Below are 15214 nucleotides of genomic sequence, written 5' to 3' on the forward strand. Positions count from 1 at the left end.
GGTAGTTTTTATCTTCTTTTTGTTAAATAATCAATGAAACCAGAAGACAATTGTACTTTTGACAACTGTTCCATATTAGAAGCTGTTCTTGATTGATCTTGGCACCATTCTGTATTTATATAATTATATAAATATAATATAATATTATACATTTCCAGATTTCTGCCAGGAACCTTAGTCACCTGATTGGCAGACTTAGCTTGCCTACAGCAACGACAGACAAGTGAGTCAACATCATGTCACTGTTGTTGCGCTGTACTGAAGCACTAAGTAAGGGATACAGGTTCTCTTACATCCTTTCACATCCAGAGTCATGAGGCTAGGTTTTCAAACACTATGTAAAATAACTAAGAATGAATACAGGGAAGCAGCTCTATGTGAATGATTCAAAAGACAAGTCCTGCTTAAAAGAGGAAATTTTAACAAAGCGGTTGTATTCCAAAATACAATGCCCTGGTGGGATTTAAATGCGTTTCAATTATACACATAAAAATAGAATGATAAGTTAGATAATTATTGTTCGTGGCAATTTCCCTCTTCTTTCACACTTGTACTTTGTTTTTCCTATGGTTCTTGTACGCAGAAAGATAAAACAGGGCATAGCATTGCACCAGATAAAATTATGGGTTAGATTTTAACTATTAAGTCATGTCTTATAATTTCCATACAGTTTTTCTGGGTAGATTTTAAAGAAGACAGTATGGTTCATATATCTTCTTTTGCTAAATAGGTGTGTTGTTTTCCCTTAGCATAGCTGCCTTGTTTTTATGCCAAATGGTTTGCTGAGGATGGGAGATAAAGGAATCGTTCATAAACAGATGTTTATTATCTTAAATTATCTGATTACTAACTATTGCTAACTATCTGATTATTATCTAAGTTTAGATGTTCATGTGTTTTTTGTGTTTTTTTTTTTCTCCCTCTCCCATTTCTTGTATGTAATAGAATAGATAAAAAATCAGTAAAGAGCAGGTTTCTGCTTCTTGCCAGTGTCACAGGAAGTATTAACTGTTTTAGAAGAGTCAGCTAACAGTGGGCTTGTTTGATGTTTACCAAAGTAGGACAACTATTTCAGTTCCAAATCCCTTTTGGCTTTCATCTTTACGTATTTTCTGGATTTCACAAAAATCAGAGTTGTTCCTATGTTTCAACTGCTATGCCTCTGAAAAAATCCTTTTGCACTTCTTTTGACATCTAAATCAAATTTTATTTCAATTGCCTACTTAAGCGTTGGTATAGAGATACAGTTAAATATATATAAACACACAGTTACAGAACTGTTTGAAAAGACGTTGAAAAATTTACATGATCAAACTGGAGGCTTCTTAGCTTTCCTATCACTTAGCTAAGTAGTAATTTATTATGCTTTAGTAACTATTTCTTTAATGTGATACAGGTACAAATGTGTATCTACTTGGTTTACCCAGGAGAAATGCAGACTAGTTTTTTGGTATTGCAAGATTTCTGGCATTTGTGTTTTTGCTAACTCCTGCAGTGGATTACTTTTCAAATCTTCTTTTGTTCTTCATTTTTCCTCTTACAAACCTGTAACTTTTAATGAAAATTAAGGTTGTAGGTACAAATCAAAGTGGATTTCTAGGCCTACAGGTGCCAGGCACAGGGCAAATACATAGAACTTAGAGAAGCAGTATCAAGCCCTCGACAAAGCTGAGGGACATTACTACAGTATTGGGATGTCAAAATATTTTCTTGGAATTTAATTAAGAAATTCTGTGTGGGGTTAATCTAGTTTCTGTAATTGAATTATTTATTTAAGTAAAATTGTTGGGGATGCTGCTTCATGTGTAGTTTTTACAGGACTTGCATTACTACTCCAAAGAAGAAGCCAGAAGTATGTAACAAAACATCCAGATAGAGAAGGGTGTAAAGAAAGAAATGAACTCCCCTTCTCTCACCTTCTCCTAGCTGAGAATTCATCATTTTTCTATGAGTTTCACTCTTGGAGTTATATACCATTCCTCTTATTGCTGAAAAAGAGCACTTAGATGAGCCCCATGAAACTTCATCTTTACAGAAAGCAAGCTATTCTGTGATCAGCGGGACTAAGAGGTCTGATTTCATGCCTTATGTCACCTGAACTACCCAGCAGCTCCTTTCCTTGGTCCCTATCTCTCTACTGGGCATCTCAACGTAGCAGATTTACACCTCGCTATTGATTAGTCGATGCCTCTTCTGCACAAGGGGCTGGATGGCTGCTGTAGTGTCTTAGGGAGCATGACCCAAGTTTGCAAGCAGCTCATTAAGGTTTTGGTTCCAGATCAAGTTGCTGAATTTTATGAGTCTGGGAGAGTCTTTTCCTTTCTGTCAGCTTTGCTTTTGAAAGAGTTCAAAGTTTGGAATTTTTGTCAAGATGAACAAATGGACAGATAGGTAGATAGACATTGTGGTTACTTTTTAAAAGAATGAATATTTTCCAACTGTGTTTTTTAGATGGTGAAATTATTACTGAGCCTTGAATATTTTTATGTCTTGGAATTATCAGTGTAATAAGTGACTTTATTTCGTGGACAGATGCTTTGCAGATTATGTCTTGTACTTCTCTTTTTAAAAGAATATTGTCTTCATCTTTTTGAATGGCTTTGATGGTTTTTGGAATATTTTATAACTTCCCCCTCTTAAAATGAATAGTCTTATCAATTGTTCTTAAAAATTCTATGATTTTTTTTTGTATTTCAATTTAAAAAAAAAAAAAAGCCTTAGCTTTTCTCATAGATCGAGTATTAAAGCACATACCAGTCACATATAAACTTTTGAACTGCGATTTTTATTATTTTCCTCTTTAGAGAGCCTGATTCTATAGAATTGATAGCAACAGTTTAGCTTGTCCTAATGCCCTTTGGGAACAGTGTTGTGCTTAAGACAGATGAGTAGTCGTCTGTGTTTATGAGAACATAGTTGTAGTCTAGCTTTGGAAATTTGTCTTTATGCCACTAGTGTTTTTCAAATTCTATAGAAATATCTTTGGGTACTCGATATACTCTCCCCTAGAAAAAAATGAAATGCATAAACAGTTGTGATTTTTAACATTTTCTCAACATTATTTCACTGGTAGCTCACTTTCAGTGTAGCATTGCACCATAATCGTAGTTTCATTAGAACAAGTTAGAGCAGTGTAAATTCTCCTCTGTGTCAGCATAGTCATCTATCTACAAGGGTATGAGCTGGATCCAGCTTGTTTGTACTCTTCTGCTATTAAAGCCCATCTGCACCCTAGTACTTTACCATCAGGCTATGAAGCCACATTTATAAATCCTTGTGCAAGAGAATGAAAATATTCCTGGCTATTGATTGCAAGTCTATTAGAGCCCTAATAATAACTTGATAACTTTCAGTTCAGCATTTCCTTGCCTTTACTTTCATACCTTTCAGCTATGCACCATGAAGGACAATCAATGCTGCCAATATCAGACCATATTGCAGTAATTTCCAAAAAATTTAAAGGAAAAATTATCAAACAAGTAGGGTTTCTACATTATGTCTTCAGAAAGCAATTAAAGAACTATTGACTGGTTAATATATGATTTTTTTAATCTGTATGTATGTGCGTTTGTGTATGTATATATGTATATATATGCACAATATAATGATACGTTTTTTACTTTATATGATGAGTCTGCTCAGTCAAATATCAGTAGGAATTTTGCTGTGATATTATTTTCTACTGAACGTCTAAGTGACTACAAATTTCATAACTGCTGACTAAAAAGACCTCATGTACTTTCAAAAGTCTTCATGTGTGACAATGAAGCATTGAAACCAAAATAGCCAACTGTGTTCTGATGGCCTGATAGGAGTGAAACAGAATTATGCAGTCCTGTAGACAGTTAGGGTATTTCATTGGAGTTTATTATGTTCCTGTATTTGAATTTAGCATTTTTGAACTCAAATGGTTATAGGTAACATTACTTTGTTCAGAGCATTGCCATCTATTAAATAAGGGTCATAATACATGTATCTACAGCTATAGAAAAAGGAGAGGAAATTACAAGGAGCCTAATATCACTGCAGGGTGCTGTACTCAGTCAAGAGCAGTCGTCCTCTTTTTTTGGCTGAATGCTGATTCCTTGTGCAAGAAGTATGAAGCAGGAATAACCGGTATACTCACCACAGCTAAGGCAAAATTTCCTTCTTGTTGTTCATCAGAACAATCCTGCTATGTAGGCACTGTGAACAGCAAGCTTACCACTGTTCTCATTTACTTTCTTTTTTATGCAACTGCCCGAATAAAAGGCCTTTTGAAAGATAAAACTGCCCTGTAATATCTTTTTATTTTCTATAGTCTGCCATTTTGGAGAACCGCAACCTTTCTTTTAAAATCTTCTAATGGAAATACATAATATGATACTCATTACACCTTTTTGGCAATTACCTTTCCAGGAACATGTATTTACAATATTCTTAAAGTCAAATGTCACAGTGTAATCACGTTTCATACTCTTGAGTGTTTGATCCATTCCACCATGAATGCAGCGGAGAAATTCGACCAGCGTGCATTGATTGATCCACATATATTTCCTGGCAGTCCCAGCACACGTGGCATGGTGGTGCTTACCCAGGACCACAGAGCAACTCCACGTTCCTCTGCTGATGGAAGAATGGGGACATGGGTTGTACAGGAACCAGCAGCAGCAGTCCCAGATGCTCTTACTCATCCTGGAGCTCACAAGAACGGGGCTCAGCTCAAAGCACCTGACCTGCAAATGGGTCGCTGTTTTGCAACAGCATCTTGCTTCCACAGCAAAGAGCTGGCAAGCTCCAGGGAGCCGGATTCTGTTCTCTAGGAAATGCCTTTCTGAGTCAGAGCTAGTTGGTTAAACACAAAGGCTGGGGAGATTCAGGCGGAAGCAATACTCCAGTGCCAGCTCTATGGCCAGGGCAGTCCTTGTTCTTGCCAGCTGTGTAGAGCCTCTGTCCCTTCACTTCTCACCTCTGACCTCATGGGTTGAGGCAGAGAAGTGAGCTAACAGGCTCCCAGAGAGGCTTAGATCTAGATGACAGGAGATCTAGATGCACATCTGTCAGAAGAGAGCATGCTCAAGAAGTATGACCACACACATAAAAGAAAGAGGGGCCAAAAAATACTGGTTTTCGAAATATTTGGTGTGATCAGTCCTGGATGTGTCCCTTTCTGCCACAATTTCTGAGCACACAATGTCGTAAATTATTGTTTAAAGTTAAATATTTTTCCCTAATCCTCTTGGGGAGCACTTGTCAGTCCTAAAAACCGTCCATCTTCCTACAGTTAACTATTCTGTGTTTCTGCACCAGTGCCTGTACTGCAAGGCATGTTCTGTGCCTTATTTTTGTGCTAATGGAGGTGTTCGCTATTTTTTCTTGAAGTGAATCAGTTTTCCAGCCCATGTTGAAATAGCTCCCCAAATGAATTCTTTCTTAGTATGATGAGAGTCACCATAGTAAACAAAAATATTTGAAGAAAAACTGTTTGCAAAATAGCTCAATTAAGAATACTGAAGAAGTTGTACTTGCCTATACAGTAACTAAAATCCTTCAAATTTAGCTTTAATTTTCTAGTAAGTAGTCTCTTTTTTTGTGTGTGTCCTCCTGGTGAGACGAACACCCCTGGCTGTGTTTGTGGGCAGGGTGAGTGCTGCTGGCCAAAGTCCCCCCATCGCTCACAGCCCTGATGAGGTGCACAGGGCTGCGGGTCCTGGAAGAGCCCTGGGCATGGTGCTGCCAAAAGCCCCATCCTCCATGCTGCTTGGACATCCTGTAAGGGATGTTAAGATGCGTTTGTGTTGTTTCACTGAAAAGTTACTGGAAACCTTGCAGTGGTTAAAAAGTTATACTTCTAGGACAGAAGATGTTCAAATATACCTTTTCCTGTCTTTTATATTTTCCATACACTGCATGCAATATTTATTGTGCAATGCTTAATAGTTCCTTTCACTTCTTACAGTGCAAACTGGTTTTTACAATGTGGTTCTTTGTCTTCTTTTTGTAGGCATTTCCTATTTAAACATGGATCGGGGTCTTCAGCTATCTTCAGTGCAGCCAGTCAGAACTATCCTTTAACATCCAATACTGTTTACTCTCCACCTCCTAGGCCTCTTCCTAGAAGTACCTTTTCTAGACCTGCCTTCACTTTTAACAAACCTTACAGGTGTTGCAACTGGAAGTGCACTGCTTTGAGTGCTACTGCCATTACAGTTACGCTGGCGTTGTTGCTAGCCTATGTTATCGGTAAGCCTCTGTTTCTTTTCTATGCTGAATTATTCGTTACCTTTTCTGCTCTGTTGTCATGCTTGCTTTTACACTAACACACGTTGTGATTTACTAGTGGTGTTTGGCAGTAGGTCCTTTGTAAATTCTGGCAAGTAAAATGCTATGTTGGCCAGAGGTTGAATACAATGTGGAGCTCTCATTAACTTTCTAATGTGTTAACCTCACTACTGTCTACTAGAGAAAGAAATATTATTCAAGATGACATGTTTATACTAGCAGAGGATTCCTACTGATTTTAATTGCTGTGATATTTTTCTTAAATTAAACAGCTGATTTTCATATCAAGGCTTACAACATTGTTGCTCTTAAATAATTATGCTGAAAAAATATCAGTAACTCTAAGTTGTCTTTTGTTAGGCTACCTTATTTCATTTCTTCAATCTGGTCACAGTTTAAATCTTTCCTGTTTTCCCTTTAATACGTATTTCATTGAATAGACTTGCAACTAGCTCTGAAATTAAGGCATTTTAAGCCACATTTTCTGTGATATATTTTGCTGTCCCTATATTGAATTTATGTTTCAGAAAAATGTTACATAAATTGAAATGCACTAACTTAATTTCAAGCTCATTTTTGGTAAGTAAATTTGCAATTTTGTTATCACAATAGGTTGCCAGCATTTATCACAGTAGGTAGAAACTCCTTCCTTTTCTTTTTTTTGGTAGATATATTGAAGGTGGGCTTGGAGTCACTGTGATTAAAACTGTATGTGGAAGAGCAAATCTTTTTGACTTACTATATGGGATTTTGGCTGAACATTAATTGTTGCACATTTTCTATATGAATTGAAAATATTATGGAACATTAATTTTGTTGAATCTTAGAGTGTGACTGTGGCTTCTGTACACATGAAAATCTAATGACTTTTTGCTAATGTGATGCATTTTTTCACACACACGCTCTGTTGATTTAGTTGCCAATTTTCATATGAGCAGGAGCCAGAGTATCTCTCCAACATCTTATAACTTGGGTAGGAATAACTCTGGGCTTGCATGGAAGGTCATACTCGGTAAAACTAGTATAGAGATGCTGAGATATACCTCCAAAGAGAAAAGCAACCATTGGGTTTCTGTATTCCCTGAATAAACATTTTTATGATTAAAATTATGAAAATTCCAGTCACTTATATTTCCTAGTGTACTTTTTGTCCCGTAGTGACAAAGTTCTTGTTATTCTCAGTGAGATGCTCATCAGGAGTTGTTTTTTTTCCTGACATCGTGATCTAATGCAGATGGGAAAACAGATTTGATGAAAGCAGATCTAGTGTATTATTATTTGATAGCACCTAAGGATCTAGTAAGCTACATTAATTGCAGATTTACATAACAGCTGGTGAGCATATGCCCTCAGTTAGGACTGGCTGTATAATTTTTGCAGCCTCATCTGTTTGCTACATATATATCCCACCCACGCCATTTCAATTTTATCTGGATGAAGCATTGCCTGCTTAGATTTCAGTCTGCCACTGAAAAAATTCTAACTTTTTGAGATGTTCTGCTGTATGTCATCAGCCTGAGAAAGCTGCAAGTGCTCCATATCACTAATTTAAAAAGCTCTGTATGAACTTCTTGTAGACACATCTGTATTTCTCGTAACTTGGTAACATAAAGATGTAACACATGTTTTCTTGATTTAGGCAGAACTAAGAAAAATTAATGTACTTTTGAATTTTATAAATTATTGGTAGTTCTAGTGTTTCGGGTTTTTTAATAGCATAATCTAAATCTTGGAACCAGAAATTCTAATTTAAAAGATTTTCTAAGATGCAGTTATTTGCCCTTATTTGCCTCAGAAATTATTCAGTTTACTAAGTTTTTCTGCAAATGCATGTATTAGCTAGCTTCTCGCAAATTAACTATCTGCTGTCCATTTCTGATTGGTGAAATACTTAATTGTGTTCATGGTCCATTCCTATGAGTCAGGTACCTTAATTCTTTCAGGTTTGTTAGGTATGAAGAACAGCGTATAAACTATTTTCTAAGTTTGGTCTCTCTTTAGGGTTTCATATTTTGTATATTTTTCCATGTCCAGAATTTAAATGTGGATGTTCAAAATGGGAGTAACTGAATATACGAAATCAAACTGTATGTAATACTGAGGTTAAAATTCACTCCAGCAATTACTTTGCTCACCATGGGTCTGACCCCTCATGGGTCTGGGTCTGACCCCTCATTCCTCCCTCCAGGAGTGCTTCCTTAATGGCAAAGGGAGTTAGGTCTGAGCAATACTACAGACTTGGGTCTAAGTTGTAAAACAGAACTCATAATAATCCCAGGGGCAGACTTACCTGCGATAAACTCCATCATTGTTACTGGAAGAATAAGGGAGAGTTTGTAAAGGCAGATTTGTTTTCAACATTATATTTTATGTTATAGTCTGCATTAAACAATAATGATCTGTGATTTTTGGCCAATTGAACATAGATCAAAATTTAAGATTTTTCTTCCCCTTATCTGGTAACTTAAATGCACTTTCTAAAATATCTTGCACTGCTGTTAGATGCAACAGATATTGCTACTGTCAAAAATAAATCCAGATCTCAGCCTCAAGTTAGACCATTCACAAAGTCCTGGAAATCCAGTCCTTATTCCAGATCAAAAATTTGCAAGTAGTCTTGTATTTGTGTTGAACTGAGACCTGCACCAAAGTGCTCCAAGCTGTGATTTCTTTTCAGTCAAGAGGTGAAGTATCAAAATATTTTTTGTTCTTTTATTTTTTAGCCTTTCCCTATTATCAGCAAGACTCAGTAGAGAAGCTTTTACTCGAGAACACATACTTCTGTATTTTCTCTCCTTTGAAGTACTAGTCAGTTAAAAAAAAAAAAAAAAAAACTGTTTCCATTTTTGCTCTATAATCAGCATGTTTATTATTTGCTACTTGCTGAAATGAATCTGACTACTACATGAACAGTAAGGAAATTATAGAACTTCACAAATGGTTGTATAACAGCTGATTTATTGAAAATCTGTAGTCATAATATTTAGTTTATCAAGTAAAACACATTTTCACTTCAGTAAGAGTAATTTCTGTGAATAGGTTTTAGAGTCATAGTAGTTACTACAAGAAATGCTCATTTTATAGTTCATATGCTTGGTCTCCTCACCATAAATGTCTTGAATTATCTTCTATTGAATAAAAGCATATATGCTTTTATATTTCTTTTACACTTTCATATATGTTGACAACTTTAATGCATTCATGCCAATCTGAGGCCCATTGCTCAACTTTTCTCACAAAGAGGTCAGTAAGTCAGGTGAGAGCTGTCCCAGCAGGACACTGATGCTGGGGCACATCCTTGGTGTGTCCAAGCACTGTGGCAGCTTCACCTGTGGCTCCCAGGAGACCATCCAGGGCTTTCTGAAGCCAGCAGAGCACTGGATTAAGGCAGAGTGAAATTGCCACTGGAGTGAAAGACTGACTAGGGGAAACAAGTTATCTACTCATGCGATGGAAATGTGGAATGGGCAGAGTTTGCCTGCTAGCACTCGTTGTGTCCGGAGGGCATACGAGCTATGTGTGTTTTAAAGATTTATGCAAATCTGCAAATGAATGCTCATATTGGGAAAAAAAATCTGACTACTATAGGGAAAATTATTGAAATACATAAGTATTTCATATTCATATTACAAACTGCCTTAAAGGTTTTCTATTTTTGATTGTAAAACAGAAGCAGATAAATTCTGGCTGTTTGTTGATATGTATTTTTCTGGCATGATGCGTTTCAAAGGACTGAGATGGATACATGTCCCTAGTCTAGGCTCAGATATATTTATGGAGATGAAACCTTGCAAAAGGGCAGTGTGGAAACAAAAAGTGGAATTTCTTTAACAGTACTGCAAACTACTTTTGAAATAGCGTTCAAATCTGGTAAGTAAAATGAGGACTAGCAAACTGTAAGCTATAGTCAAGTCTATAATGTAGATTCCTAATTATCCCACAAAATATGAGACCATATCTGTTTGATTCAATGCAGTCAATACTTCTGTCTCTCCGTTCATCTATTGGTCTGTGTTAATATAAACCGTATAAAATAGTTTACCATTGTGGAGTGGTGTACTAAATATTCTCTTTTCTTTAATCTCACTGTAATAAAAGCCTAGGAAGGTATCAATAATTAAAGAAGAAATTCAACCAAAATTTAAGAGTTTACAAGGCAAATACAGGAGATAAAATAAGAAATACAATATTTTTCTGCAGTTTTCATACCATGACATTTTCTTTCAAAAAAAAAAAAAAACAAAAAAAAAAACATGATGTTTGATGATATGACTGCTCATCTAGTCAGTCATTTTTTGCTCATTATTAAGTAGGATTTTTCTCCATGATAGCTTCCCTTTTTATCAGCTGCTGATTTGGGCTTGCAAATCACTGGTCGTATTGATTAAAGGTGCTGAACTCCCATGGTTCTTACTGATTTCAGCGGGAGATGCAAATGTTCTGTGCCTCTGAAAATCGGATGACATGTTCTTAGGTGTAACCATGCCTGACTATGAAATGACTATTTTATACACAAATGAGTTCTCAAGTACGAAAATGAAGTTGTCACTATTCTTTGTGATATTATCTCTATTTCTGGGTATGCACTGGAGATGGGTGTTGGGTCTTAAATTATATTCATACAGAGGGTAAAGAAATTAAAACCTCACTGCTGTTTGCCATTGTGACCTACCATTTCTTGAACTGTCCAAGGCAGAAGAGTGACGGCTTCAGCACTGGGAAAGGCTAGGCCAAACTTAGGGGGTGTATATATCTCACAGCATAGATTTATAATATCAGTTACATAGCTTTAAAATGCTGATTTCACACTGAAGAGTATCATGTTATTGTACACATTGCTAAATGGTTCAGGCCTAAGTAAAAGCTATGACACAGATGTGCAACTCTGTAACACTGTTGAGCTAGTCACTGAGATTGCTGTTGGTGAGACAAGTCCATCAGGGTTTCACAGCTGGAAACAATGGCCTCTGTTCTCTGGGAGCCTGGGTCCCTCTGATGAGCTTGATATTGTCACAGGTCTTTAAGTACGCTGAGGAGGAAGTCTGACAGCATTGTACTGTTGTCTGAGATTAGGTTTTGTTTGTTCCTAAGGCTAACGGATGGCTTAGCAATGAAAAGTGAAACCAGGCTGGTCATTATATGTCTGAGTAGGAGGACTGCAGGAGTGGGGGATGGTTATTTTTGCTCTCAGGTATAAAAATATCTTGTGTGTAAAGAGAAGACTGCTTGAGATAGAGGAGATAGCTTGAGCAGAGACAGGTATAGCAACTATGTGGAAAAATCCTTACCTTATGAAAGGATATGTAGATGGTCCAGAATAATGTAGTGCCTCAATACGAATAAAACAAATAAAAATAAAACAAGGTTTCTTATGCTGAATTAAATGTTAACAGTCTCAAATTTTCAGATTTGCTTAGAGCAGAATGATGCTAGCATTTTATTTACAAAATGAACTTGCAAGAGAACTCCCCTTTTGTAGGTCAAGATCAGAACCTCAATTCTGACTCTTAGTTGTATTCACGTATTTTTATACCTATCCACCTTTATAGTGCCAAGCTGCAACTGAAGAACTTTGTGCACCATGGGCTTCATGCCATTTATAAGTTGAACCTGCTAGCAGCTAGAGAAAATAAATATTTCTCTGGCACTTCATCAGAGCAGGTGCAGAAAGAGTAGTCAGCTGCTGAGATAGTTTGTACTACAGCTCTTCTGCGGGGTAGGCTTCAGGGGGATGATCTACTGAGATTTTCCAAAATAACTTGAAACAGCACAGAAAGCTAAACAGAAGTCTTTAGTAGAGGTCAGCAATTTGGAGAGAGTTCACATTTGTAGGATTTTTGTCCTCTGAAGTTTGTCTTGGGGGTTGATAAGTACTTACTGCACAGGACTTTTCTAACATCTCCTCACTACTGAGAGTCTGTTTTGCACTGGAGCCAAGCCTCTTACTCATATTCTGCCAAACGTGTAGCACAGGAGTTGACAAGCTGTGCTTACACAGAAGGTAGATAAGAATAAATTAAATTAGATCATTGGCTTAGTAGCAGATGGCGGGTTAATCCAGTTTACAAAGTGAGTTCTGAAGAAAAATAAATGCTTATAAATTTGTGAATATTTACTTGAGTGTGTGGTGGAGTTGCAGGGACTGAGTTACTTTATCTGGAAGCGTCATTTGTTTTATTTAGATTATGAACAAAATAAGCAACGTGCTCATTTACTTCAGAGGTAAAGCCCCAAGCTTTGGTTCCAAACAGAGCCCAAGTGGTTCCAATTACAGCAGCAACATGAATTAACCAGAAACTGCCCCTGGACAGAGAAAATCCCTTAGACAGCATAAAGCCATATTAGCTTTTCTTGTCTTTGTTCTATGAAGGAAAATTATAGGTAGGGTGGAAGATACAGGTCTTTAATTTATATTCTTCTGCAAGAGATCTGTTTTATACCTAATAATTACTTTTTACCTAAGAAGCATAATACATTAGCCAAGAAAAGCTCTGCACTGCAGGTAGAGTCTTCTGTATTTGAGATCGGCCATTTCAAGCTGCCCTGAGCAGCTCGGCCTTGCAGCTAGCTGACTGAGGGAGAAGCTTAGTTTCATCCTGTTCATGTGGTATCCTCCATTCTCTTTAGCTCCACTGAATACAGACTCTTACACATTTAGCATCTAGACTAACATTCATAATGCATGCAGTAAACAAAAAAGTATATGTCCAGTCTTATGTTACAATTTCATCTGAAACCTTGAATTAAACAGGACTATCCAATAAAACACAGGTAAGGTGGCATCCATTGTATAAGCTCTATCTCCAAACATTATGTAAAGAGGGTCAGATTTTGCCTGCAGATATATTTGCCTGCCTCCAAATCACCTCAGTTAGTGCAGTGTATAACTCTGCTTGTGGCAGAATGCAACTCATAAATACCAAGGGGATCAAGTCACGGCAGAGGGGTGAATATGCTGGAGGTTCAAGCAACCAGGAAAGAATATCTTTTCAGATGAGATTTGCAGTGAGATGGAAGAATCAAGGAAACAGAAGTCAAGTGGGATGTTCAAGAATGCCAGGTAAAGAAGTGTGGTCACTACAAGCAGTGACAGTGTTGGCACTCGAGTTTCCAGACGAGAGGCTTGTGTTAGGTCCGGATGAGGGGACGTTATAGTTTGATTCTCCTGGTGACTCACTGAAGCCCTTCCTAGCTTTAAGTAGGAAATTTGCAGTTGTGAAGCATACTGATGCTGCCAAAAAGCTGGTTAAACTTACCTCCTTAACTTAAACTTACCTCCACTTACCTCCTAGTCTTTGGTTTTGCTTGAAACTGTAGCAGTTCACCAACGGTTTTAGGCACCCCACCAGCAGCTGAGGTATTTTAGGTGATGCACAACACAGTGTATCTGATGCTAGGATTTTTCTGGAATGCCAGGTAGCCACAGTCAAAGTAATTGTTGCTTTTTCTGTAGTATCAGTATCTTCATCATACCTTGAGGGCTGGTTTTGGTTTTTATGGGAGACTCAGCTGCATCTAGTAATGCATCTTTAGTTGTAAAGATGGATTTTGATGTTCTTAGCAACCAACCCTCAAAAACACTGTGGTTATATTCTATTTATATAATCATCAGTCCAGAAGACTCAACTTTGAAGAAAGGAGTGATACCTCGATCAGAAACCAAATCTCAGATGGAGGTCTGGTGTCATCTTCTAATTGGTCTAGGGAGTAGGGTCTTGTACCTGTGTGCTACACATGGGAACTAGAGCTGAGCATCTTACAGATGGATTTATGCTGTGGTAAATAATGTGGTGGCCCACTGTTCAATTCCACAGCTCTATCTGTGCCCCTTTGTGTGAAGGGAAAACAGCAAAAGCCAGAAATGTACTAGAAAAATCAGAAAGAATGACTCAAAAGAAATCTTTTGAGGTTTTAATGGAATTCAGTACATGCCTACTTACTTCTTAACAGATTTGGGGGAGAGAGAGAGAGGTTTGAAAATTTTATTTAATCTTATTTGGAGAACTATCTATATATTTAAAATATGATGTATGTATGTATGTTGTAGGAAACAGAGGCTTTGTATAAGTAATATTTACCTTATATAAAAGAAAAGTATCACAGAAAAAGAAGAGGCAAGCTAAGGCCTCTGTGTCTGCTAAATAAAAATGTATCACTCCCTGTAGTTAACTTCTGAAAAAGGTAATTCTAAGAATTAATGGCTTTACTGTGGTACCTGGTCTTTTTACTGCTAGAGTGATACTTGGATCCAAAGGTAATTTGTCAAGAGCTACAGTCTGCATACATACCAACTTGATAGCTAATGTAATGAAAGTCAGATTTATTTTAACGTTGCAAGATGACCAGGTTTCTGCAGTGGTAGTAGTCATGTAGTTTAATTCAGGTAGATCTTACTTTCACAGCCATGTGCTGTGTTGTTCAAATACTCGGTCTTGAACACAATTTAATGTGAATCCGGACTACCAATATCACATGTAATCTCCCGCAGACTGGAAGTCAAGAGTCCAAGGCTGGCAGAGACCACCATCTCCGCAATGTGTGTTTCTCGGGGAGAAAACAGTCTGTCAAACATGCATACAAACAGCTTTGCTAGCTTGCCAAGCTTTGGCACAAGCTATAAAAACAAAAGCACTTCCCCTGCCTGAAGGGAAGGAAAAGCTCTTCGAATTGGTACGAATGGATGACAAAATGCATAGTGTATGTAATCTGGAAAAGACATACAGTAAGGAAAAATGTGCATTACATATTCGGTCCTTGCTTCAGTGATGTACCCTCTGCAGCACATGCAAATACTGTTTCAGGAAATGAATAATAGTGATAATGGAAATAACATAAGAAAGCAGCTAGACTATGCTCATGATTGTATAACCACTAAAAGCTTATTTATGTTGTGTTTTGCACCTGGTGTTGATCTGTTTCAAGAGCTCATATAATTATTTGCATTAGTATAAAG

General features: G+C 37.2%; 1 protein-coding gene across 8 annotated transcripts in view; it reads left to right on the plus strand.

The window, feature by feature from the left end:
• TENM1 (teneurin transmembrane protein 1) overlaps positions 1-15214 on the plus strand; it is a 912278-nt gene that overhangs the window by 756231 nt on the left and 140833 nt on the right. For 7 of the 8 annotated variants that reach the window (XM_072043002.1, XM_072043001.1, XM_027465532.3 and 4 more), the window contains one exon: positions 5984-6222. The exons of the other annotated variant lie outside the window; for it this stretch is intronic. In XM_072043002.1, coding sequence (XP_071899103.1) covers positions 5984-6222 — 239 coding nt within the window. The remainder of the gene's footprint in view (positions 1-5983; positions 6223-15214) is intronic. 8 annotated transcript variants of the gene reach the window in all.

This window comes from Anas platyrhynchos, chromosome 10 (assembly GCF_047663525.1).
Source record: "Anas platyrhynchos isolate ZD024472 breed Pekin duck chromosome 10, IASCAAS_PekinDuck_T2T, whole genome shotgun sequence".
Lineage (NCBI taxonomy): Eukaryota > Metazoa > Chordata > Aves > Anseriformes > Anatidae > Anas > Anas platyrhynchos.